The sequence below is a fragment of the Seriola dumerili genome, unplaced genomic scaffold (assembly GCF_002260705.1).
Source record: "Seriola dumerili isolate Sdu_G_001 unplaced genomic scaffold, Sdu_1.0 BDQW01000331.1, whole genome shotgun sequence".
In the NCBI taxonomy this organism is placed as follows: domain Eukaryota; kingdom Metazoa; phylum Chordata; class Actinopteri; order Carangiformes; family Carangidae; genus Seriola; species Seriola dumerili.
In genome coordinates this window covers 12,414,508-12,442,091 of record NW_019174586.1, presented here as the reverse complement: position 1 = coordinate 12,442,091, position 27,584 = coordinate 12,414,508, and the positions used below count along the sequence as shown (strand labels likewise).

Genomic DNA, 27,584 nt, shown 5'->3' with positions numbered 1-27,584 from the left:
TGGGAGCAGAGGCACAAGTAGTCTATTAGACTATGAGATTAAGTGTTGAAATCCCCCCCTAAAAATAACTAAAAATCTCCGTTACTGTTAAGCAAGGCACTAAACCACCAGCTGCTACAGTGGCGCCGCCTTGGGTTCAAATACGTAAGACTTGATCTGGACGTGTGCCACGGGACGTGAGTGCAACTATGGACAAATTCACCAAAGCTGTCCAACATAAATAAATAGATAAAAAGACGACTGCTAAATGCATATAAAAATATCCCAAACATAAAAAGCAGATGCTTGGACTGATGATATAACCATGTCATACTTTTAGTATTCCCATAAGATAGTTACCAAATAGATGACAGGTTTCATCAGAGTATTTTCAGTACAACAACAGTGAAAGATATGCACACACACACACACACACACACACACACATAATGTATCTAAAACTTTAGCCATAAATGTCAAACTCTGGTGTAAAAAAACTCCCAGAGGTTTATTTATGACAAACTTTCACAATCACCAGAAGGAATCCGTCGTAGAAGAAGCCGAACAACCGACTTCCCCTCGAGCAGTCGCCACTCTCACGCTCTTGTTCTTAATTTGGTGTCGCCATTGTTCTCGACCTGCAACCTGCATCTGGATAACACTTCACTTAACCTTTTTTTTTTTTATAAAACAGCAATTACATCTTACAAATTCAACCTGTCACTGGTGTAGAAAATCATATGTTGTAGATTTGCCCCAAAAAAAAAAATAAACGATAACATTTCATCTCAAAATAACTGACTCACTGGACGGTGAATTTTTTGCTTTTACTGGATTCAGCAGAGCAAACAGTTCCTTTATTAGAGCTAGATTTTGATCTATCCCCTTCATGTATTGTCTGTTTTGTGATAATGTTAACCAGCCTTTTATTGAAGTAAAGTCACTGTGTGCTGCTGTTGTTTTCTGACTGCCACTCTCCCCTCCCTCTCCCCTCTGTCCCTGCAGGATAATGTGTGAGACGGTGCGTTATGAGCGACATGAAGCCAATGAAGTGCTGTACTAGTAAGTACTACATGTCTGCTTTTGCATGTGTGTGGATGCCTGTGTGTAAATGGATATTGATGATATGTGGTTAGGTGATTACATTTCTACCAGCGTAAGAAAACATAAGGGAAAACTGGGGGCAGCCAATGAAACAATAGTTCAATTCAGTTTGATCAAGACTCACTCCGGCCCGGGCCGTTACTCAGCCTTATTGATGAGCCGCCGCACGCTGGCTGCACACGGCGCAGCGACCTGGGTGACTTCAATGAAAACAAATGTCTATAAAGCAGAGAATCATTCAGAGGACGACTTTACGAAGGTGAGTGTGTTTCAGCTCCACACCAAACCACTCGACAGCATCACTGAAGAAAAAGGGACATAGAAGGGATTTCCACCCTAATTTCAGCTCGATTCAATAAGTCGCTGTTCTGAGTCGACGAAGAAAAACTGCAGCTATAATGGCTCCTAAAAGCATTTCCTCTGATGGCGTTAGAGCAAGCCAGTCACAAGAGGTAATGCTTATGTGCTTCCTCCTTTAAGCTACGGTTGTGGAGGGTTTAATATGATTGGAAGGCTGTATTGACAGTTTCCAGACGGCTTCTGAGTGTGTTTGGATCCATTTTTGAAAAGCTGCCACAACTGCAGGAAGCAGGAAAACGCACAGTGTTTGACTGCTGTCACATGTCGACGTCTTCCAAGCACCCGCGGTGAGAATCAAGACAGTTAATTAACTCTATCAGCGTCTCGAGGGGGCGAGAGAGGGCGCATTGTCCCTTCTATGCCCCCTAATCCCCCGTGTGTGAGTGTGTGAGTGTGTGTGTGTGTGTGTGTGAGTGTGTGCTGGGATGACGTGGAAGAGTCAACACCTCATTAGAAGCACACATGGCGGTGTGGGAGTTGATTAAACAATAGGAATGCAGATGAAGCGGTGGTCACATAATATTTCAGCAAGATTTACTCAGGCCCCTCACACCAGTCACTACACACACACACACACACACACACCTCTCTCTGTATATGTATATATAATAGTCTAGTAAAGAAGCCTGCTTTGCAATCTTTGATGTTGCAGCCAAATTTGTGTCAGAAATGTACCGACGGAGGAAAAGTACGACAACACTGAGCCGACTGAATCTTAAGGAGAGACGTCTCTGTTTTGGCGTCTGTCCACAACGAGACGTGGAGTTAAAACCAAACACAGTCATGTAGAGGGAGTTCGTGAGGTAAACCTTCTGTTGCCTCTAACTAACTTTATAATCATCCTTTAATTTAAACATGTCAGCAGCAGTTTCTCATGTCAGTTCAGATGTTGTCACTGAGTTGTAGTAGGTGGAGTAACGGTACGTGAAACTCACATCTCGGTATTTAACCCGGGGTTTGAATTCAACGTTGTGGGTACAGTGACGGAAAAAAGGCATGAAAAACATTATATTTCTTTTCATTTACATCAACATTAATTATGAATTTAACTTGTAACCCAGTGGCAAACTGGCCATCATTTCAAATTGGATGACTTGTAAAGCACATAAAGGCACATTTCTTAAAAAGAAAAGAAAAGAAAAACATACCTAAGTCATCTAGGTATTAATGATATTGCTGCAATCTACCAACGAGACTTAAAGTGCTTCAGAAGGTGATCAAATATATTAGAAATACATGATATAATAATAAAATCAGCAAGTAGAAAATTATTGATACATTCACTCTGTTCTCATGGTTTTTTTCTCATAAAGATTAATGTATCCACAGTGTGCTTTTATTTTGATAGCCACAGTGAGAGAGAGAGAGGTAAGTCAGGGAGAGAGAGAGGGGATGACGTGCAACAACGGTCCACGGGTCGGAATCGAACCCGGGCCGCTGCGGTTAGGACATATGGTACGTCAGGTGAGCGACCTGGAGATCTACTGACACTAACAGTGTCTCCTGTGTGACTGTTCGCTAACCTGTCGTAGACTGAACAGAACAGAACGGTTGAAGCTAGATTATATTCATTTGGATCACAACGTGAACAGAACTGTACGTGAACCGTTTTACACGCCTCAGTTGTAGTTATGTTTATTTTGCCAGACAAATGTTGTGATCGTAGAAAGTGAGTCTATAGACGCCTCAGTTTTGCAGGAACGACAGGTATTATTTATGAGCCGCAATCACGTCACTATATTAGACGGCAGCTAAATCCTGAGTTTGCGCGTGTATTAAAACGCACTGAATGGACGTTTAACCAGCTGACACTAGCCGGGTTGTTCGTCCCGCTCGACCAGATGTCGGCCGTGATCCACGCCGGTTGTGTTTTGTGACAGGAAGAGGACGAAGGAGAAGAGATTGAGCCGCCCTCTCACTCACAAATCTTTATGGAAATAAAAAACTCTGCTAGGTTCACACAGCATGACCGCTACTTTGCTCGGTTTAAGAAACACAGCAGGTTATTTTCTTATTGGTCCATTGGGTCATTTAATTTATGTATATGCTTTTTATTTATTTATTTATTTATTTATTCCAGTTGTCTCGGCACAACAGTTTGCTTGCATGTGTTTGTGTATATCTGTGTTTGCGTGCTTGCATGTATTAACCTATAAAAGTCGGTCGCTGATAAGAGCTGGGCGTTAAACAGCAGCAGATCAGATTGAATTTCCTCCTCTGTGGGATCTTAATCAGTCTTCTCTTCTGAAAATACAAGCTTCTAACAGCCTGTCTTCGTTTCCTCGTGCGTTTTTATAACAACGGCAATAATCTGCCAGGGAACGAGGGCTTTAAAAGTCAATGGGGGAATTTAATGTGATAGTATCTCAATTAAGTTGTAAAAATTGTATGGCTTGTACATTGACACATTTCACAGACAGCTGTAAAGAGAGTTCATTCCCTTGAAAGAGGAAGTCACCGTCAAATGATTATTTTTACTGAAACTGTAATGACTTTTGTTAAAAGGAGGATTTTCATGCGGCTCACACGTCGGTGACAAATGTCAGGTTTTGTTTTCACTCTGTCGCAACCAGAGAGGAAGAGCCGCTTTCTAGAAATGCTGTGTTGCATCAACACTGAAGGATCATAACTGGAAGAGGGAGGGAGACATTCAACTTAACATTTCATTGTAAGTGTGCGGTGACATCAGCAGGGAGTATTCCTCGCCATAGTACAACATACGGTTTGAGGTGAATTGTGGGATACATTTCATCCTGGAGGTGAAGGGAGGAAAACTTCAAACCTCACTTCAAACTGCCAAACCTTACTATTGTAATATATAAAACTAATACCTCATGTCTGTGTATAAATAAATAATGTAAGCTGACCGACCGTGTCCAGTTAACCGTCACATGTGACACAGAAAAGCATCAGATCCTCACACCTGAGCTTAAACCTCCTACTTATAATCAGTTATTCAAACAGCTGCCACTTCACTTTCTGTCAGTCGACAAATCGTTTCAGCTGCAGATTTTTTATTGGAGTTTCTTTTTTAATTCTCAAATAAGCTAAGAAGATTATTTCTCAGGTAGCCTTAAATGTATAGAAAATGATTTATGTCTGAGCTGTAGATGTTACTTCACTGTTTGGCAGCCATGTCTCTTCTGGGCCGTTCCAGAAGTGCGGACAAAATCCAGGAGAACATTTTTGCCTTTGAACTAAATCCTGGCTACAGATGATGTTTTCTTTTTCTACAAACCCTCATAATGCTGGATAAAAACCTCTCTGATTCACTCAAATGGCCTCGTTAATGACCCACACACTCACAACCTCACCCCGACCGTCCCTGACAGTTGGCAGTCCTGGAGTAATGATAGGAGGATAATAGTTCAAAAAAAAAGTCCTCATTTCTCCCGCCTGGGGCTCTAGATTGCTAGAGTGCAAACACAACATGCACACACACACACGCAGACACACACACACACACACACACACACACACACACACACACACACAGTCGCACTCGATATCTCATGAAAACATCCCAGAGTGTGAGAGCCTGAACCTCTCAGGATTTACCGTCCAGAGATTATCGTGCCAAAGCCCTCCTGAGATGGAGGCTGACCTGGCACATTTTTACAGCGGCTGGCGAAGAGGGTTAGTATCTTCCGGTCAGCCTTTAACCTCTTCCATGTCGGCCCTTTCAGTGCAATCCTTGACCTTTGACCCACACTGGTTTGTGTGGGCCAACAGAAAAGACCAGGCTTATGCTTTTGCAATGCAGTGGGGGTTTTTTGTTATGTTTCTGCTGGAGTGGCAGTTAGCTTGTTTGGCAGTTAGATTTGTTTTTAATAACGTTTGACGTCAGTTTTCCATTTAATTAGAGTTAAAATGATCAATTAATCAGCAACAAGTTTGTCAATAGATCGATCATCTGTGTTGTTTGTGCCACAAATTCACTGGTTTCACATTCTGTTTACGAAAGTGAATATTCTTCGTCTTCTAATGAAACTGAATATATTTGGGTTTTTGACTGTAGGTTGAAATTTGAAGCCTCTGGGAAATTGTGATGGAAAATTCCTCTATTTTTTGATAGTTAATGACCAATCGATTAATTAAAAGGCTCATATTTTACAAGTTGATCTGCTGGGAAAGAGAAAAACAGAAACATTTATGTGTTACAACCCGCCTTGTTTAAATAAACCAGTTACTCTTGGTATTCAATTGATTGTCATTGTATTTTTTTTTGCAGATTTGTTATTTTGTAATAATGGATCATGACAATGCTAAAGAGGAACCGTTTGCAGACTGTGATGTTTTAACCCCTAGTGGAGGTGCAGAGGGAGCCACGCTCCGGTGCAGCTGTCAGAAAGTTGCAGCTCCTCTTCCCTGTGACACTCTGAATATTCTGCTCTTCAGACAGCGAGTCGCAGCACGGGAGACGATGAAACTAGACTGAGTGATAAAAAATGATCATCACGTCCCATCCGACCAGTCGGATTTAATAATTATACATCCCAGTAGAAACTACACAGTTAGACGTTAGTCATTTGTAAGTATCTGGTTATTCAACTGGAAAAGAAAAAAAAAGCAGAAAGGCAGTATTTTATATTTGACTTAGAAGAAGAAAGTTCCAGACAACAACCCTCGTATTTTGGTGAATTCTTCAATTTTATTCAACTTGTATAAATCATAAAGATCGAAGAGTAGACTCTCTGTCCTCTCCATCCTCCTCACTGGAGCTTTCTGAAATTGAAAATATGGTATGAATGTTTTATTTCATAATGGCACCCACACCATTGTGGTTTTGAGAGTCTCTTGAGGGCTGCATGATGAAAGCATCAGAACAACAACAATTTAAATTGGTCATATTTTTAGTTGCTTATTTATATTTCGCCTCTGAATAACACAACTCTTTTGTTTTGAAACTCCTCACGTCCCACCTTCCTGTCCGTCCAGCCATTTTAAACCTTGTGTTTTGTTGAGGTTGGCTGTACTCACTCATTGTCAGGGGTCCCACACACTCCACTGCTGCATGTGCAAAAATAAATAGTGAAAATAAACCAATTTTCTTTCTTTTCTTCTGACCTTGTTGAAACCCATAATGTAGAAAGGTCTTAAAGCGACAAGTTGAGGTTTATGTTTGATGTTTAATGAGCTATGCATGAACATATATGTATATCCTATATTCCTTTTGTTAGTAAAAACGTCATTTACAGATCAAGCTGAATCAATAAGTTGATAAATCGTTTAGGCAAACGACAGAAAATTAGTATTTCAATAATTGATTAATCATTTAAGTAATTTTTGATAGGGTTAATGATAAAATACTAAATATAAATGGATTTTGGTCTGTTGGTTGAATAAAACTTTGATTAAGGACGAAAGGATTAATCAGGATTAATCAATCGAATAGTCAGAGGTTTATGAATGAAGTGTAATACAACTCCAGAGCTGTGTACAAAGTCAACTCTAATCACAGATATTAAACGAATGAAAATTGAGTTTAAGCCTCAAAATCATGTTCATAAGCAATTTTTCTTTATTAAATCAGAAAAAGTCCTGAAGTATTGAGGTGATGAACAAAATGTTGGGTTTGTGTTTTTGGCCACAGGCCGAACGTTGAGTGACAGAGTTGTTTTGGGTTTTTGTTTTTTTTTTTCCCACCATGAACACACCCACCCACGCTGCAGCCATGTACCTAGTCTTGTTGAGCTGTTCAAGATTGGGATCAACATCCTGTCTGAGTCTGACTGATAATTTTTCTGACAGTTAAATGTGACTCAGTTGCACATTTTCGAAAAGGGAATTTTTATTCTTGAATGAAACTCTTCGTTTTGTAAGACCCGAACCTTCTCTCGCGAAAGTCTTGATGCAATAATCACTCTCCCCCAGTCGTTTTACCCCCCCCATCGCCTCTGTGGCTCTGGTATAACCTGATTCCCCACTGTTACTGGCTTCCCGGTGGGGGCTTTGGTGGATGATGTTTAGTGTTTGACGATCGCTCCTAGTACGCGTGACCCAGTTCAGTCAAGCTGTCGCGGCACATAAGAGTCTCCTATCTCCTACTTTTTTGGTGCTGCATCTTCTCTTCTTCTTACTCCTCCTCCTCCTCAGCCATGCCAAGGTTCTCCCCTCGCTCCGCGCATCTGCAATTAATAATTGAGCATTTCATTCGCGTCGTATCCGAATGCAAAGAGGAGCCATAAAAGGATGGAAACGAGTCTGGAGGGAGGCGGATGGAGATCAGTGGAGGGAAAAGGAAAAGGGATGCTGTCGGAGGGAACGAGGGAGATTTTGTAGTGTGTCAGTAGGGTGTGCTGTCTACAGCCTCATTAGTTCTGCAAGGAGAGTGTGGAGAGGAGGAGGAAGGAAGCGAGACTTTGTTCTCAGTGATTAAAAAAAAAAACTCAGTCAGCACAGTGATGCTGGGTGTGAATATATGTGTTTGTGTGGGGGCGGGTGTATAATAAGTGCACCCATCCTTTACCTTTCTGTAAGCAAAAACCAGTCCCATCCTGCTGATGTCTGGCTGGTCATTGATTTCTTTTTCTTTCTCCCTCTGGTTTCAATTAAAAAGTCTCACTCAGAGCAGGTGAACATGTTCAGCGATAATCACACAAGCCGCCGCCGCCGCCGCCACCTTATTAACGCCAGAGCTCCTTCAAATACAGGACCCGATTCCTGCCTCATCAGGCAGGCGTTCGTCGTCGGGGGTTTGAGGTGACGTTTCAAAGCGCTGACTGGTAAACAGACAGGTGGAGGCGTCCGACAGGGAAGCATTCATTTGAATTTCTAGTTAAGCTGATGCTGTGCATTCAAAGCGGAGATAATTATAGGTTTTGCAGAAGCATAACATTAATACCTGAATTGATGCAGACTGATAATAAACCAGTAAATGTTTCATAAGTCACAGACACTTATTGACGTTCCTCCTGAGTTAAATGAGAAAACTGATTCCACTTTCATGTCCCTACAGTAAATATGAAGCTACAGCTGGTTAGCTTAGCTTAGCACAAAGACTAAGATCTTGTGGTTTTTGCACTTTTGTTTTTGTACAGATTAAGCAAACAAGATATAAGGTGTTAATTAGTGAGTGGCTGGAAGGCAGTTGGGACAGGCTAGCAGTTTCCTGCTTTTTCCAGTTGTTCTGCTAAGCTAAGCTAAGCTAACTAGCTGCTGCTTGCAGCTTTATGTTCACTGTACCCACATCAGAGTGGTATCAAAATGTCAGCTAAGTCATGCCATAGCAAGCAATAAATAAAGCATGCATACTTCACAATTGTAGTTTTAAAAAAATTAGATACAGTAAGTCAGACATATAAACATGTAGAATATCTGTCTGACATCACACATCTCAATGAGACTGTGCAGATTGTCTTGCACAATTATCATAACTGTTGCAGTCATGATGCAGCTTTAGTTGTTGACAATGGCCACAGCAAAATGAAAGCAGTTGCTGACGTGCCGAAACTTCACAGTTCATGTCAAGTTCCCAGCACTGGAGAAGGATGGTATTAGTGTCATGAGAACGCTTCCTTGTCTGTGTTTCTGCTTCCTTTTTACTGTCAAGAAGCTGCTAGGTGACATGTTTTATTGGCAAAGGGTTGTCAAACAAGATTTTTTTTACATCACAATTAACCACAAATTTTTCTTAAAGACAGTAAAAGTAAAATCTACAAAGAAGCGTTTGTGTTGTTGTTTCCTCTGTGTTTGTCGTTTGAGCCGTCCGACCGGTCGCATGTAAACGAGAGCAAGCATTAACTTTTTTTTTATCCGTCTCCATAGCTTTTGTTTACACTCGCAGTAGGTTAACATACACGGCCTCTTTGATAATCCTGCGTGTACTGGGCGAAGAAGCTTCAGTGTATCTCAGCTGTGTGAGATTATTTCTCTGCAATCCCTCCGCTATCCATGAAGGACCGAGGATAAGCTAGATGAGCAAGGAAATCAAATTCATGCATTTCAGCAGCTAGGTTTATCCTCTAAAAAGCGTGCTTTATTTACACTGACGGTCCAGTTTTAATATCTGCAATGTTCATGTCTATTTATCTAAAGACAAATTCTCCTCTGAAATATCTTTGATTTTCCTGAGGCCTTCGGTTCAAATTAAATCGGCAAACGTGTCTGTTAAGTGTGTTGTTATTGTTAATGTGTGTGTGTGTGTGTGTGTGTGTTTACCAGTCATGTTGCACAGACTTGACAGCCAGCTGCATCACTCAGGGGTCAGTCTGAGTTTACTTTGTCTGCAATGCCCAGTTTCCTCGTCTGTGTGTTTCAACAGGGCCGTGGGTGTGGGTGGATGAGAGATGATTCCTCAGTTCATTCATAGTTCTCTCTTTCTCTCTCTCTCTCTCTCTCTCTCGCTCTCTCTCTCTCTCTTTCTCATGTTTTCTTTCCTGTCACTTTCTCTTTTTTTAACTCTGTATTTGGCTCAGTGAGCAGTCTGACATTGCTTATGCGGCATCATCACATAAACATGTTGATAAAGCAAAATTATTATGAGAGTGAAGGACTGACACAAATTCTGAGTTTGATTATTGATTCATCTGTTGAGGATTTAACCAGATTAATCACTTGGTCCATAAAAGGTCGCAGCACAATTTCCCAGAGCCCAAGTTCATGTCTTCAAATTATTTGTTTTCATGTATTCAAGTTCACTATGGCACAGAACCAATTATGCCAGAAAATATTCACGTTTGAGAAGCTTTAAACACAGTTTTTGGCATTTATGCTAAAAAAAAAAAAATCAAAACACTTGATTAATTTTCTGGCAATAAACTAAACTAATCAATTCAGCTCAGAGCTTAACATTTTAATTTGCTCATTCTTCTTACAGCTTCACCTCAGTGTGCAGAGCCTCTTCACAGTTTGTTTCCAATGTACTGTATAGTGAAATAAAATATAATGTCTTTTATAGATCTCTATCCTGCCAAGTTTATCCAGCTCGTTCACGTCTCTCCCTTCTTCTTCTTCTTCTTCTTCTCCTTCAGCCCTGACGACATCGGAAGCTGCTGGTACATCCTGTTGTCCGGCTCCGTCTTCATCAAGGAGTCCATGTTCCTGCCCAGAAGCAGGTAGGATCATCATCATCATCATCATCATTATCATTATCATCATCATCATCATCATTTGGGGGTGTTTGATGGTTTGATCTTGGCACTAGCATATGAGCAGCTTTCTCCCTTCAAAGACTGTTTAGAACAGGCACAAAGGGAGATGAAAGCTAATCCTGGATTTAAAGAAAGAGCCAACTTTGATTTATTTTATCTCAAAAAAAAAGTTTGTTTCCCTTCTTCTCCAGACGAATAAACAGGAGTGACTCTTTTTTTTTTTTTTTTTTTAAACCAAAATTGGGTTTTTAAACATTGTGTTCAGAGAAGATACTAAAGGTTACGAAAGGAAAAGTTCTCAAAAGTTTTAACCGCACTGAATAAATTCACTCAGGAGAAACTGAAAGTGACAAAAAGTGAATGTTTTCACTTTCCTGCAGTTTTAGAGAAACAAAGCATTCATGGCCATTCAGCGTTCGTGTTGCATAAATCCTCTGTGTTCTCTCCTGTGGACAAAATAAACACAAACACACATTTCCCCTGGAAAAAAAAAAATGTCGAAGGTGAAAAATACCCAGACATAAACCCACGTAACTGCAGTCGTAGACAAACAAAGCATTCGCACCGTCTTCAGAAATGCTTTTGTTGCCGGTGTAAGACTGTAAACAGAGTCCCAATATGCTCCACACTGGCCAACATGGTGTCCGTCCTGACTAACACACCTGAGAGAACACACACACACACACCTGAGCAGTGACGTACACTGGGCATGTGCGAGCCGGTGTAAACAGGAAGCAGATTTTCTTCTCTGCAGTTAATACTGCGAGCGAGGAACAGCAAAGACATAAAATGCAGGATTAAACTCCTCAGCAGCTGCTAGCAAAGACAACAATGTCAGTAACACTTGCAACTCGTTATCATGTTGTATCCAGACGACAACGCAAACCCGGAGGTTTCCAAAACTGCGGCGTCGTGTGGACGGGAGGCGGAAACGTAGCAAAAGAGATGCGTTTCAAAACGTAAACGTAGGAGTGTGTACGCAGCCTTAACGCTACACCGCTACACACAGGCCTCAGCTAACTGGACACGACATTAAAGAAACTTCAGCTCCAAACTGTAAAAATATCAAGAGAGCAAAGTGTGCACCTCCCCGGGAAACAGCCCACAACAAAAGAGAGGAATTAAAACGAGTGGAAACTCAACATGCAGAGCTTGAGAGCAGCTAACAGCTGCTCTGATTGTGAATGTCTGCAACACTGAAGGGGAAATATAACAATCACCCTCCCAGCTCGGTTGGCAGCGTTTGAAGCACTGAATATTTCATGATTTACATATAATTCCATCCAGTTTCAGCAACGAATATGTGAGTATTGAAAGAAAGAAGAGAGGTTTATCATCAGGCCATGGATGATGGTTATCTGTGTCATCTTCACAGGACTTAAGATGCTCGTTCCCCTCTCCAGCTCACAGCAGTGATCACCGCCTCTGAAGCCGAGGCCCTAATGTTAAAAAGCTGCTATTTCACAAGTGGAACCGTTAGATGAACCGTTGCCGTGGGCGTCTTGAAACAATGATCTTTTCATCCATTAGTCTTGCATAACACACACCTACGGCCACTAAGAGCCGGAGGCCGTTGCTGTGGCCCGTATGGAGCAGAGTTGCGCCGGCGACGGAGCGGGGGTCGGCAGCGGTCATTCTCTGGATTCACATGAACGTGGGAGGCATTCAGAACGGAAAGCTCGATCGGAAATGTGCCAAAAGGCTGCTCCCCCTCTTAAATATAACCTTTACAGTTTCGCCAAGGTGAAAGTGTGTGTGTGGGACGCTGGAGGGGGGATTTGCAGGTATTGGCAGATTAAAGTTAAAGCCAGACTGCAGTCGCTGGGGGCGGGGGGCTGTGAAAATGTTTACTAAGCATGTGTCGAGAAGAAGCCCGTGTGGGGATTCACTGTGCTGCATGAGACTGCGCAGGTTTGATAATAATGAGCTCACTGTGTTTTAGAGTGACGTCAACTGCACCGCACAGGACGGCTGTGTTTTTCCTTCACCTGCGCTCGGAGTAAACACGTGACGTGCAAAAACTGCACGTTGACGCGTTTGAGTCAAAATCATTTCATATCACACGTGTGCAAGCGTTTGTCTTGGCGATGATGTTGAGGATCACATGAATAACATCAATGGTGGGGGGGGGGCTCTCCAACTAGTTTTAACTTCCTACATTTAATTAAAACTCAGCTGTAAAGCTTGGAGATGAAGAAAACACGGTTCAACAAACTGTAAACGCCTCATTAAAATCCATAAAACTGTGGCGTACAGTCAACAACACATTTAACAACAAACACTCGGAGAAGTTTTTGTTAATTCAACAGTACATGTGTTTCCTTTCTTGTGTTCTTATTGATTAGTATGTAGTAGTAGTAGTAGTAGTAGTAGTAGTAGTAGTAGTAGTAGTAGTAGTAGTAGTAGTAGTAGTAGTAGTAGTAGTTTGACAGTTACAGATTCTGGATGGTGGTCGACTGGTTAAACTTCTGACTCATCGAAGCTTTAATTAGTTTGAATTTGTAATTTTGGATTCACATGATTTATTTATTGGAAACAGTGATGAGAGCAACTTTGGATTCAGAATGTCATTAATTTTATAATTTCAGTTTATTGTTCACTTTATTACAGTTTCAGCTCCCACCTCCACCTCGGCCCCTCGGCGGCTGCAGGATGAAAAACTTTGAGGGGAATGAAGCGAGGCCTGTTTTTTTTTGTGGGGGGGTTTTTTTTTTTGCAATGACACATTCAAAGTGACACGTTACAATTCAAGGTTTCAAGGACTTACACGGGTCATGAAACCCACTCAGTTCTCCAATGACTGTGCAAATTTCCTGTTCAAGAATGTAAAAAAAGAGAGAAGAATGGGACTCATGCCAGTCGTGGTTTGACTGTTTTCCCACAAACCGTACCAGGGGGATTCTTTAAAGCAGCGTGGTGCGATACTCTCGGTCTAACTGGACGCCATCAGACGTCACGAGACGATATGTACGTCATGGTGTTTTCACAAGTGACGTGTTTGAATATCGAATGGTTGTTTATTCGTTGAGGATTTTCCTCAGTAGCAGCCTCTTAAAGATGAAACTGTCTTCGTGTTAATGTACAGCGTATTTTCAACAGTCGTTACAGTCTTATTTTAACGGCCGCAGTGACAAAGAAAAGTCCACACTGCATCACCCTAGTCCATGAAGAGGAGAAATGATGAGGGTAAAATGGCTTGGAGGGGAAATTGGTTGTGACACGAGGAACTGAACGGAGTCCAGCGGGACTTCCTGAAGCTTTTAAAGATGTGGTGGAATTGGGTTTCAGGCAGGCCCTGCCTAGAAATGGCTGTTCGTATCTACACTGGCAGCAAGGTTGAAAACCTGATACGCCTCCATCATTCTCTTAGTGCCTCTCTCTCTCTCTCTCTCTCCCTCCCCCTCCCCCTCGCCGCTCGCTGTAGTGAGATGTGATCCAGGGGAAGATGAATGACTCAGTCGTCAAATGAAGAAGCTGGAGCTCTGTGCCTGATTTAACCCGGATGCCTCTGTGAAATCAAACACAGCCCCCAAAATAAATAAACCTTAATAAATGGATGACACAGATTTAAAACATGTACAGGCACATGCTGCATGAACATGTAATTAAAGGAAGTTGTGCGACACGATGATGATTTATGTCAGATTAGACTTCACAGAGTGATCACCCAAAATAAATAAACCTTAATAAATGGATGACACAGATAGTCAAGTGGTTTTGGATTCACTAGAATAACGCGCTCTGTGCTCCTATGGGCTGAAGTTATGGACCATGTCTTATAACACAGAAGAAGAAGAAATAACACATTTCATACACACAATGCAGCTTCACCGACCGAAGAGAAAACAATCTAAAGAAACAGCAAATACTGACCAGCGGCCTTTTTTTATCGTTTTGTTGTGTTGGTTGTCTCCCACTATGATCAGATAAAATATTCACACCTGTTGTTCATTGTCTGTCCAGATGCCCCACGTTGGCCGATGTTCTCTCGTCTGATTCTGCTTGTCTGACTTTTGGCGCAGGGGTCGGTCAAGAAAAGTTGCAGACGTGGAGCTGTTTCTAAATGTTGAAGTGTTGATGCTGCAACTCTCAGTTTTCTGCACTGAAGTAGAAGTAGAAGAGCCTCTAATAAAATGTTGTGTAATGAACATATTGATATTTTTTTTAGTTACGGTTTTAATAATACCCCACAGTATGAAACCGTGAACTTCCACTCTGATGGACACTTTGACCCTGCGCTGGTTTTACTTCTCCTTCGTGCTGCTTAATGTCATTATCAGTCGTCTGCTGTCAGGACTCGTTTCCTGATCATCAGTCCTGATATTGGGAAAACACCAAAACCGCTTCTCTTAACTGAATCAGCTCATATCAGCAACGAGGATTCATGTTAACGAAAGAATGTCGTCCTTATCACTTCTGTGTGGCGTGGCTTTCTGGGGAAAAAAAAGAAGTTAATTAGAGCTCAAAACATTTCTTAACAGTCAGCAGCGGCTCGGACAGACTCATCTGTGACTGTAGATCACAAAGTTATTCTCCCCCTTTGCTCATACAGATCTGACTCAGCTCTGTTCAGGAGAATCGCATAGGATACGTCGTGTTGGTGAATCGTGGATACTTGGAGTGAAACTCAAAGGAAATAACAGAGCACTGCTTCTAGAACCATCCAACACGAAAGGAAAGATGTTAGATCTAATGGAAAATACATGAGAGAATATCCTCATGGTTGAAGGTATTATCCAACTTACATCATGGCCACTTGTCAACAAAATGGCGTATTAATCAATGAAAACTATCAGTTGTTAGATCACATTCAACTTTATTTTGACTGCGCAGAGTACAAGTACTAAGACAATACGCAGTTTACACATACAACTCATTTTCATCTAGCTTTTACCTTTTTTTAAACATCAAAATTGAAGCATCATAAAATGTAGATCCTGACCCTCAGAACATTTCTGTCGTTTGCGTTGCTAGGCAACAACAAGCTAAACAGGAAGGGGATCACAAGGCTCGTTTTTTTTTTTTTTTGTTTTTTTTTTTATAACCTTAATCTTAAGTTTTACAAACCCGGAAAGAGAAGTTTCGCTGATTGCTGCTGTCAGGAATAGCGATGAGTTTTGATGCAGTTTGAAAAGCTCGCTCTCTTTCACTCTCGCTCTCTCTCGCTCTCCTCCCCCCTCCTTATCTTCACATCTCTTTATTTTTGGTCGCATTTCCTCTCCGGTCTTCTCTCCTTTCCCCTGCAGACGCCCCCCCGCCCCCCCCCGCGTTGGACTCGGGCTACCAGCGTCACCACAGCTAACGTCCTTTATCTCCTTTATTTATTTATTTACGACCAGAATCCTCTTCCTACCGTCCCTCCAGATTCATGCAAAAATTATACACATTTAATAATAAATATCCGCAATTTAATTTACTTATTTATTACAGATTAAAATTCAGCATACCTCTGCCTCTGCTGCATCAATTTTGACTATAATTTATTTATTTTTTTAAATCTGCCCCCAAACTTTATGAAAGTTCAAAGCTGAATCGCTAAAGGAAAATAAGTGATACAGGTCAGGGTTAAGTATCGACAAACGTCGCTTGTCAGACTCTCTCCCCGGTTCTGTTGGTTTTTCACCAGTCCAGCAGGTTTAAGTCTAATCCTTTCTGCCTAATCATTACATCTTTAGCCCTGCCGCTAGCAGCCACATTCAAACTGGGATCAGTGCTAATTGATAGGTGTGGAGTCTGAGTGAAAAAGAATGGCGACATAAGAAAAACACATATAACACGTCAAACAATAAAATCACTCTGGCACAATAATAAACTGTTTCTGAACTAAGGTCAGTTGATTTAATATCTGTTAGGAAATTTTACGGCGTTGTCAGAGAGTTCATGAGTAACTTCTACCGAAAGGGGAGGATGAAGAGTGTCCACACCTACCCTCCCCTCCATAACACACCGTCACACACACAGGTACACACACACACACACACACGCACACACACACACACGTACACACACCCCACCCTCTCACTCACTTGTAACTCTGTAGCAGGAAGTGAGTCGTACGCTGGAATGCTGGATGTAGTCAATGCACCACATTACACAGAGAGAGAGAGAGAGAGAGAGAGAGAGAGAGAGAGAGAGAGAGAGAAAAGGGGCAGAGCCATCGGACACAGGCTGATTCACACACACACTTTCAGAAGCCACACACTCCCATTCTCGCACACAAACCTTCCGACAGCAGCACTGGGGCGTGAGCAGGACGATATGCCGCAGTCGCACCAAAGTCTCGGGACCTGGAACATGCTTGTGGGACTTACTCTGGACGAGCAGCAGCAGGGGGGATATTTCTGAAAGAGGATCCTGTTATCTCATCGGGTGGCGGTGTCACTCTTGGGAACAGTTTGGACACCCAGGGGTGAGTGTCCGCCGGACGACAGCGGCATGAAACTGCTTAGAAAAACTCCCCTGTTTTTTGGTTGTAATTTAGAAATCTGACTCGTCTCCAGACCGGGAGCTGGTTGCAGTAAAACCTTCAAGTCTGGAATGTGAAATATGACTTTGATGTTATTTTGGATTTGTGAGTGAGCAGAGTGTGCTGCCAGTAAAAGGGGTGTGTGCTCTTCATGTTTGGGAGGGTGGGGGGGGGTAGATATGACTTTTGGCAACTTTGAAACCAAAACAAAGATGGAGCTCCTGCTGCGGGGAGAATGCGTTAGAAATGGATGATTGATTGATGCGTCTTGGAAAAGTTTTGGAGTGGCTAGCCGCGCCGCTCTCCCTCTCGACTCTCTACATCAGTGCCCTTTTCTCTCTGCCATTACAATGTCAGTGAAGTTGTATTTCTGGAAGCAGAAGTCACGAGTCAATCACACATTCTTGGCAGTGGTGTCAGCGTCTATTTAAGAAATGGCAGGGCAAAGGTTCGGGGTGTGTGTGTGTGTGTGTGTGGGTGTGTGCGTGGTCACGCTGTTACTCTGTTGTTTATGTTTGCAAGGTGAGAGGTGGTTGGACGCTCAGCTGCAGCTCTGAGGGGATGTCGGTAAACCCCTGGACTGTTGTCACTGACTGAACAGTCGCTCCTGAGAATCCCACCCTCCTCCGACCCCTCCTCCTGCGCTGGGTCTGAAGTCTTGCATAACCAGGGGGTTTAATCTTCGTCCTTCTTAAGGGTCTGGTGGTTTAAAAACCCCGGTGTGCCCTCTCACCGCTTACTCAGTTTAAATAGCTTAACAGAGTGAGGAGACCACCGCCACCACCGCCGCCGCCACCTCCTCCTCCATTCACCTTCCTCCTCCAGCTCAGACCTGGGGGGCAGATTAGGGCTCGCTCCGGTTCAGGCAGACAGCAGTGGATCTGAGGCTTTGGCAGTGGGCTGCTGGGCTCGCACAGTGAAAGCCTGGTGATGCATGTGGAATGACATTCCAGACGCCCAGGCTTGTTGTATAACGAGAGGCGGGGGGGGATGCAAGGCCACGGAGGCAGGGGAGATGTCTGTCAGTCAACTGAGAGAGAGCTTCAGGGTTTAAATTGAAAATGAGATACTGGCTGCCTTGTCTGGAAGCAGCTCACACACAGTGTCTGGTGGCAGAACAGAAGCACAGGATCTTTATAAAGATCTGATTTTTCACGTGCATTAGTCTCCAGTTTGTTGCTAAGGTGTCAGTCACCTGTAAAGCACCTTGTGTTACAATAACCCACATGAAGGGAGCAGTTTAAATAAAGTTTGATTGCTTGATAGAAGGTAACAAACTAAATTTTAAAAGCAAGTCAAAGTCCGTCGCTATAAAGACACTTTCCTTCCAAAATAAAACATTTTTAATGCTGAATTTTTCTATTATAATTACGTTTACTTTAATTAGATCTTTAATTGAATCTCTAATTTTCTTTCATTTCCTGTCTTGGGGCATTAAATATTTAGAACCAGGCAGAGGTTGTGAAATGATATGAAACGATCACGCACATCAGTGACAGGTGTTTGAGCGACAGGTGCTGCATGAAGGCCAAACTTAACGATTGAAGGAAGAGTTCCAGCTTTTACCTTTTGAGATGACGGATGTTTGACTTTGACTTTGGAACGTCATCGGACAACTACAGCTGTTGAGTTACATTCATTAAAATGTGGATTTAATCACTTCAAATAAGAGACTTTGCCTGTTCAATCACCTGCATATTATTGTGTACCAAGTTGGATATATTGGTAGTTTCTCAGTCATTGTCATGACCCGGATGTTGATGTATTTGATATTTACAAGTCAGACAAGTAATTACAGTGATACTGATCTAATATTAATGTGGCGTAATACAAATTGAAGTCTGTTTTAGCTTGCTTCTCTTTGATAAGTGTTTTTTGGAAATATGTCTACACACACACACACACACACACACAGACACACACACACACTTATGTATTAGTTATGTAGTTATGTATTTATGTTTTGCATGTCGTCTGTTGTATTTTTGATGACTTCTCCGAGGCACATTCCCCTGGAAAGGACAGTGAAGTGAAGTGAAGTGAGGATAATGATTTCCTCAACACTGGTGTATAAAATGAAATGACACAGATGAACACAGAGTATGTGGCAGCGTTTAGGTGAGGAAAGTAAGACGCTGATAATCTTTGCTCCATGCTGTGCTCTGTTAGAAAAGAGTTGCGTACCTGCTCGAGCGTCTGGCACTCATCCTCTTATCTGGTTTTGTAAGCTTTTCAGCAAACACACACACACACACACACACACTCTGCAGTCCTCAGCAAAGAAAGCACAAACCTTTACATCGGCTTGTGTTGTGGACCTGAATTCCTCAGCGATTAATTATTCATAGCGAGTAGATTGTGCACTCTGGCGTCATTAGTGGAGCTAATAAAGATTAAATATTTGCACGGGTCAAACTTTGCAGTGTGTGCTGTGTGACGGCGTTGATTGCTGCAGAGATTCTCACATCCTGGTCCGACCAAGCATCTGTTGGGAGAATGGAAAGTTTATTCAAGATATAATATTTGTTGTCTAATATACATGTGCCCACACGGCAGGTCTGGTACTTTATATTTGCTCAGGACTAGTCAAAGAGCAGTGGAGGCTTTAATCTCCAAACAAGACATTTTTGTGTTGGAAAAAAAATCCTCCCACCCCCTCACTCTCCACTTCCATAATCCCCTCTTTAATATCTCACATTCCCAGTGGCATTTGCCTCCTGCAAAATGGAGGAATGGATTACTAATGTCAGGAATGTAATGGAGGAACATGATTGAACATGTCACTTTGGTGTTTGCGTTCGGTGGCCTAACGTGTTTTGCGATGCCTAATGGGTGGAATCACTCCTCGCTTTTCCACAGGAGAGCGAGCCAAGAGAGGCTCAACAGGATAAGAGCTGCTACCAGCTCCAACCGTCTGTACAACCAGATCAAAAGCATTTGTTCTGTTTTTTTTTTTTTTTTTTTCTGAAGCTGCTGCCCAGCTGACAAATCATCTTTGCTGGGAATAAGTTGCAAAAGAATTACAGCAATTGTCTTCTTGCAGGAACATGAGTGAAAATACTGAGTAAGCTCTCCACACCGTAGCTGTGTTTGGCCCCGTGGTAGAATCCAGGCTGGTGCATGTCAGGGATACAAGCAGAGTTAAAACGCATTAAACTGAAGCTGAGGCAAAGCAAACCGCAGCCATCAGCATTAACCCCCTCACCGCCCCTCCTCTCGGCTCACCGCGGTCCGGCCAGTCACTCACGGTGTGTCTGATTTCAGTTCGTCCTTCTCAGCGCTAGTTGTGAATCATGCAGTGATTTGACAAAGTGTGGTTCAAAAGGCATCAGAAAGTTGACACATTAGTCAAGTAAAATTGCAGCTCTGGCAGAGAAACAACAGAACGGCTGACAAAAGAGGAAAAAAAACACAAAACCCAACAAAGGCTGGTCTGTGAATGGAGGCAGAAAGAGAAAAGCAAAGCCAGCTAAATAGACTTTTAGAAAATAAAAGGCACCACAAAAATCTTTATTTGCTCTTTGCCACAGTGGCAGGTAGAGAATATCAGCAGCTCTTTGGTGTTTTATTTCCAAGCCTGACCAAGCTCTACCCACAACAAGCCCAGGGCTGCGCAGCATTTAGGCCATGCTGCGCCGGAGGTGCACACCTGTCGGCAGGATTGATGAAAGCTGCCACCTCCGCAGCCTCGGTGCAGGTAGCCGCACACTTCATCCGTGAGTCACTCACTTTGAAGAATTGGCTCCATATCTCACCAGACACCGTTTATGAGTAAAGAAAGAATAAAAGAATTATGACACGATACAAAAATGGTAATCAAAACATTATGGCAGCAACTAGTGATTATTTTCATTAAGAATTAATTTGCGGATTGTTTCCCTGATGAATCGACTCATTTACCATCATACATGACAAAGACAAACTGGAAATCCTCATATTTTAGAAGCTGGAAGCTGCAAATATTTTTCATTTTTGCCTGAAAAGTTATTATGATCAAAATACTTGCAGAGTAAAAAAATAAATAAATAGAAATAAAAACAATATAAACAACGAAATTAAAAGATTTATGAAAGAAAAAAATACAAAATATTAACAATTGATAGAAATAAAATAAAGATAATAAAATCATCAAATTAAAGTCTAATATAAATTGTAAAAGTACATGAATAAAATTGGCCGCGACTAACAATATTTTCATATTGTTTAATCTAGTAATTGATTTTTTTGATCAATAAAAAAATCTGTAAACAATGAAAATGCCCAGTGACTTTCAGAAGTTCTCAGTTTCTTTCAGTAAACACAAAGAAACCAGAAAATATTAACATTTGAGAATTTTGATACTCAAACAATTAATCAGTTGATCAACCGTGGATTCATTTTCTGTAATTGACAAATTGATTAATAGACTTAATTATCTCAGCTCCAAAAACTCAGAATAAATGGATGCGAAAGGCTGCGATGAGAATTGAGCTCGTGAATCTAAATAATGTAAAGCAGCAGCACACGACACGAGGGGCGGGACACAAACTCAGCAGCAGCCTGTCCTTTTGGAGTCACTTGAGTTTATCTTACAAAACAATCAGCAAACCAACAAGATGTGGGTCACGTTCTCAATCGAACGATGATAGAAATAACAAACAAGGAAGTCCTTATGTCTCCGCGTCGAGCCCGAGGCGCCGGACAAAGGCACCATTCTTTACCCGACCCGCAAGTTGGATCTCCTCATGCTCAGTTTCCAGAGAGAGTTTCCAGAGCTGCTGCCCTTCTGCGAGGCGTTTCGGTCTCTGCTGCTTTTAATATTCCCCGGTCAACGCCCCCCCCCCCCCTTCCTTCATTAGGAGTGAGGCTGTGACGTCATGAGAGCGGACTTTTCCAGAGGCGGGTGTTTCCCTCCAGGTGGGAGGGCTCACAGCTGAAAGGGGGAACTGTCCCTTCAATGCTGCCCTGTCTCACATTTTTATACAAGAATTCCATACTTCCATATTTAAGATGTTGTTGGCCACAGCGGCTCTTATAGACTCACGCAGACGTCTACGTGCTTCACGGCTGTGTCTGTGTGAGCGCTCAGACTGGAAAGATTCACGCCAAGGTGCTTTCGTTTACAGATGCTACAGGCAAATAACTTCTTCTGCACTGTTCTTTAGGTGAATGTTGATTTTTTTTTCATATGATTTTATTTTTCCTCCTCTAGTTTTGGGAAGCGGTCAGCAGGCAGCCTGCGACGCGGATGTGAGTGCATCGTCCTGGAACCCTCAGAGATGATTGTGGTGAGTCCCATTTTTCTGACTTGTAACACACAAGTGTCACTGTCACACACACACACACACACACACACACACACACACACAACCTCAAACGCACCACAAAACTTTCACAAAATAGAGTGATAAATTTTTATTGTGACGAAGCTTTTTACAGAGAAACGGTGGAAAAACATAAAATCACAGCAGCAGCGTTGTGTTTTTGTTCAACCTGCTTTAATATAAATCATATTTCATGCACTTACTGCCACGGTGTCAAACTCTTTTCCAACATAACAAGTACTTAATTGTGTCTGTCATTTCCGAGCTTAATAAATCCCGGATTTTGAGGTTTGAATGAAAACCGACAGTGTCCAAAAAAACTGAAGCTGAAACTCTAATAATGCTAATAATTGATTTTGTAATTCCATCATGTAGTAAGAGCAAACTGGACCCATGTGGATCATCAGATGCACATTACCTACAACAGAGTGTGGTTATGGTTTGAAATAATGTCCTTGAGAGTCGTCCCTGTGATGTTTCAGACTAATCTGTGTAAGCAGCTCTCCTATTGATATTTTATCACAGCAGTATTTAACTGTGTCTTTGCTGGAGTCCTTCCAACTCGTGGGGTTGCACGAGTCCAAGGCCGGTGGAGACTCTGACCCAGTTTTATGGAAAATCAAAAGCTGGCTCACAGAAGAAGTTGTTGAGAACAAATCACTCCTGTCTCAGTGGGGCACAGAAGCGAGAGGTAGCAGCACAATACAGTCATCTGTTGAACAGAAGCCCCCTCCGAGGCCCGGAGATCACAACAGATGCAGTTCTGCTGATGATTTTGCACCAATCGGCCGTAGCCTGCGCTCGAAACAAAATCCACCTTGTGCAAATCCGAAACAGCTGCTAATCACAATGCTGTGAGATAATATGACTGGAGAGGAGGTCTGGAGGGTTGAATCTAAACTGGACCGTAAACCGTAGTTTTATTCAGTTATAACTTTTCATGGGGAATAGTATCAGTGTGTGTGTGTGTGGGTGTTAACAAATCATGGGACTGCAACTAATGACATTTTCATTATCTCGTAATCTGCAGATTATTTTCTCCACCAACCGATTCATTGCTTTGTCAGTGAAATGTCTCAAAATACTGAAAACAATTCACAATTTCCTAAAACCTGTTTTGTCCAAGCAAAAAGTCCAGAAACTAAAAATACAGGAGACAAATCCTGACAACGGAGAAGCTGGAAGTAGAAAATGTTTGACATTTTTACTTGTTTTCTATCAATTAATTATCAAAATCAACTAAACGATTAATCCCACAATTATCACAGCTGCATGAACGGGAACTACTGCTCAACAGTGTCTTCAATCAAAACCTCAGACCAGAGACTCTGATTTAACTGTATCCACACTTATAACTATGTATAACGTATAACTAACCACAAATCACATTTTAAAAAAGAAGAAATGGGACCAAAGGTGTGAACACTGGAAAAAAGCTAAAACTAAAACAAACACTGACCTCAGTTCAGTTCACACATGTAGAACATAATTAGTATTTTTATCACAACCAGTTGCAGGCAACAGTGTGTTGAGAGCTGTGAACAAAGCTGTGCAAATATTTTGAGTGCTGCACACACACACACACACATACACACACACACACACACACACACACACACACAGCGGAGAGTGAAGCCAGTATGACTGCAAGCTGACCACCTGACTGGAGCTGAGATGACACGATGCAGCCTTTAGTTTTCTAACATGCTGGATGCTGCCACTGTAAAGTCACACACACACACACACACACACACACACACACACACACATATCTCCAGCACGTACAAACCCTTCAGTTACCATTTTTTTTGTTTTTTTTAAAGGAGATATCAAATATAACCCGTGTCTTGACATGTTGGAGTAATGACTGGTTGGCACGGTTGCAGTCACACCACATTTTTTCAGTTGATTCACCATTACATTCCCTGCTTTTTCTACCTTTTCTAGCTTATCATTCCTTTGCTTTGGTAAATGTCCTCTAAAGTCTAGATCTCTTTTTAACGATGCCGTATTTTATTATCACACAACACGACCCCCCCCCCAGTAATAACACCCTGCACTCTGCCCGCTGCTGACACTTTGTGGCTTCACTCCTTTCACTACTATAGGAAGGTATAGGTATTATACTATTATAGACGACAACCACACGGCTCACGTGTCCATACTGTACACACACATGCACACATTACTCAGAGATTTGCAATTAGACACACAATCACACTCATGCACTCACTCACACACACACACACACACACACACACAACTCCCCTTCCGTTGTCATGGCAGCAGTTGGTACGGCAGAGAGAGAGAGATTTTTTAGTGGTGTAATCCCAAAGGCTGAGCGCTGTGAAATGTGAAGCCGCAGTGAACTTAGCAGGAGAGGAGAGGAGAGGAGAGGAGAGGAGGAATCGGCCTAAAATTAAGAAGAAGAAAAAAAACTTAAATATGTCATTCCATCATGACCCAAAGCCGTCAGCGTGGTCTCATTTAAGTAGCATGTAGAAGATAACTTCACTGACTTCTGTGCTAAAGCTGCATCATGTGCCAGTTTCCACTTGGAAAATGTTTTTTCCTCCTCCTCCTTCTCCTCCTCCTCCTCCTCCCAGTTCATTAAAAATGGAAACATGGATTTTTATCTTGTTTTAACATGTAATTTCATTGTGGTTAATATGTTTGACGGCGACAGAGTCGAGAGTGTCTCTGTTTCATCTCCCTCACTCCGCCAGGCTTCATCTCTTGTTTATCTCCGTCCGCCAATCTGTTCGTCCCTCTTCCCTCTCTCCTCCCGCTTTCATGCAGAATCCTCTCTCAAGCCTCCGTTTCTTTCTCCCTCCGTCGCTCTTTTTGTGTTGTGAGCACCCTCCTTTGACGTAGGTGTGCATCGTGCATCCCACATGCACACTTCTATTTTTACGCAATGAGAGGGGTGGGCGGTGAGAACACTCACTCAGAGGAGGAGGAGGAGGAGGAGGTGGTGGTGGTGGTGTCAGAATCAGAGATGGAGTATAGGAGGGTGGGGTTTTCAGGATGAGTGTGTGTTTGTGTTTTTGTGATGGGGGGGGAGTGGGGATGGGCGTGAATGAAGACGAAAGGCAGTCACACCCCCCTCTCTCTCTCTGTCTCCCTCCCTCCCTCCCTCCCTCCCTATCGTTTCCAGGTGGACTATATGGATGAAAATGAGGAGTACTTCCAGCGACAAGCCTCGCACAGACAGTCCCGCCGGCGCTTTCGGAAGATCAACCAGAAGGGGGAGAGGCAGACGATCATCGACACCGTGGATCCGTACCCCACCGGAAAGCCGCCCATAGCCCGGGGATACCACACGGTGAGCGCCCACCCCGTGCTACAGTTCTGTGTTTACCCCTCGCTGCGGTGGATTCGCCGTGCGCTCCTGAAGGCAACTCAGAGCTGCTCTGTTTGTGTGTCATGCTCCTGCTTCAGAGCGTAGCTGAAACATTTGCGTTGTCTTGTGTCACCAACTTCATGTTTTCTCTCCCGCTCTCTCTCTCTCTCTCTCTCTCTCTCTCTCTCTATCTCTCTCTCTCTCTCTCTCTCTGTGTGTGTGCGGTGGCCTCAGCTGACCCTGGGTTGTGGGTTGTTGTGTTGTGGTGCTTCCTGCCCCGGAGAAGGGCGCTCCTCTCCCCACGGCAGCCTGTTTTCCTAATCTTTGCACTGAGCTGTCCTCCCTGTCGTGTCTAATTGTTGTTTCACCTGTTCCCGCTAGAGTAGAAAGTTCTCCTGCTGGCTTCAGTGTGTTGCTCTGTCCTCTCTCTAAGTGTTTTTGTGACTCTCTGAACATCCCAAATGCTCCTCCTCAAAAACCCCCAGTTTGTCCGTCCTGCTTATGGTTGTTGGAAAGGTTCTGGATGTGAGATGTTATTCCTGTTTTTTGCACTTTGTTTTTTCCCCTGCCGATACACTTAAACTCCTCCTACACTAAAGCATCCTTTAGCAGTTGTGTACAACACACTTCTGAGCGTGATAGCGGTGAATACATGTCGTCATTTTCTTTGCTTTACAATCATCTTTTTTCTCAAAAGGCATGTTTGCTCTGTGATGATCATCCAACCAATGGAGATGGAATTAGTTTGAAAGTTGTGTCTTTTAAAGTGATGGTTCACACGCTGTGGGTCGAGACCATGACAAGGGGTTTGAGATGAATGCGAGAGGTGGCGGGAAGTTTGTTGGAGAAGAAAAAAAACGAAACAAAAGCAAAACTCTACCACAGAGATGTTCACTGGTTTTTGGTTTTCTCTCTTTTATTTGACTTTTGCTTTGTGGTGAAGTGGCTGACTTTTCAATTACACCGCTGACAAATGTTTGCACCTGCAGCAAAGAGTCACAATTCATTTGTATGAAAGGATCACGAACACTCGGCATCAATAATGTTGGTTGGTTTTAATGCAGACGGCTGTGAACTGCTCAGAATACACTTGATAGAAGAAAGTTTTGTCATTTTTATTAGGCGTCTTATTTCCAGTGTTTCAGAGTTTGACTTTGAAAAGTGACTCAGTGTAGAAGAAGTTTTGTCTTTCTCTTAATATCAATATGTCATTTCGTTTAAAGGAAACATGTGAAACGAGCTGATGTGCGTCTGAACAAAAGTCGACATCACTCTAGATTTGTTTTATCAAGAAGTGGTGACTATACATTAATTAGCAGAGAGGAATGCAGTTACAGATGAGAATATACTGAGTCACATGTCGCCTCGTTTCTTGAATCTCACAGCTGCTCTATTCTTATGCGATGGTTGTTTTTTCAAACAAGCACACCAGCAGCGAGGGCTTTACGTTTGATACAGTTCTCAGACAGTACTTCTCTTAATTAAGATTTGTTTCATCTCGTTAGAGGCCAGACACATCAGCTGACTGTGGAGATGGGAGGATAGTTCGGACAATGACCGACTGTGGAAAAATGAAAGCAGAGACGTGGCACTCTGACTTTTTAAAGTCCGAACCGATCACAGTGCCACAGAGAGTATTGACTTCACCCACGTGAAGGGATTTTACTCCAGCAGAGGGAGAGTTAGCTGCCCGTTGCGTTGCACCAGGCCTTCTCCCCTCTGTGCTTTCTTTCCCTGGGAATAGGAAGCAAAGCGTTTTCACACTAATGATGTAAATACCCAGCATGCAGAGGTTTTCCTGTTCTGCACAATTTCACTGCATTCCCTTCATTCCCGGCGTTCCCTTGGGGGTTCTGTCAGTGTACCAGTTCTTCTTGGAACAATCACGCTTAAAAAGGAAAAATGCGGCAAATGTCATCTTCCTCCTGCCTCCACGC

At 42.6% G+C, this 27,584-nt stretch overlaps 1 protein-coding gene across 5 annotated transcripts in view; it reads left to right on the top strand.

The window, feature by feature from the left end:
• Nucleotides 1-10,197: 10,197 nt before the first annotated feature.
• rapgef2 (Rap guanine nucleotide exchange factor 2) overlaps nucleotides 10,198-27,584 on the top strand; it is a 64,095-nt gene continuing 46,708 nt past the window's right edge. For 4 of the 5 annotated variants that reach the window (XM_022759944.1, XM_022759942.1, XM_022759943.1 and 1 more), the window contains exons 1-3: nucleotides 10,198-10,499; nucleotides 22,193-22,268; nucleotides 25,462-25,629. In XM_022759944.1, coding sequence (XP_022615665.1) covers nucleotides 10,330-10,499; nucleotides 22,193-22,268; nucleotides 25,462-25,629 — 414 coding nt within the window. In that variant the 5' untranslated portion in view covers nucleotides 10,198-10,329. Of the gene's footprint in view, nucleotides 10,500-16,778; nucleotides 16,945-22,192; nucleotides 22,269-25,461; nucleotides 25,630-27,584 lie in introns of those variants that run through there. The other variant, XM_022759945.1, reaches the window with a different exon arrangement.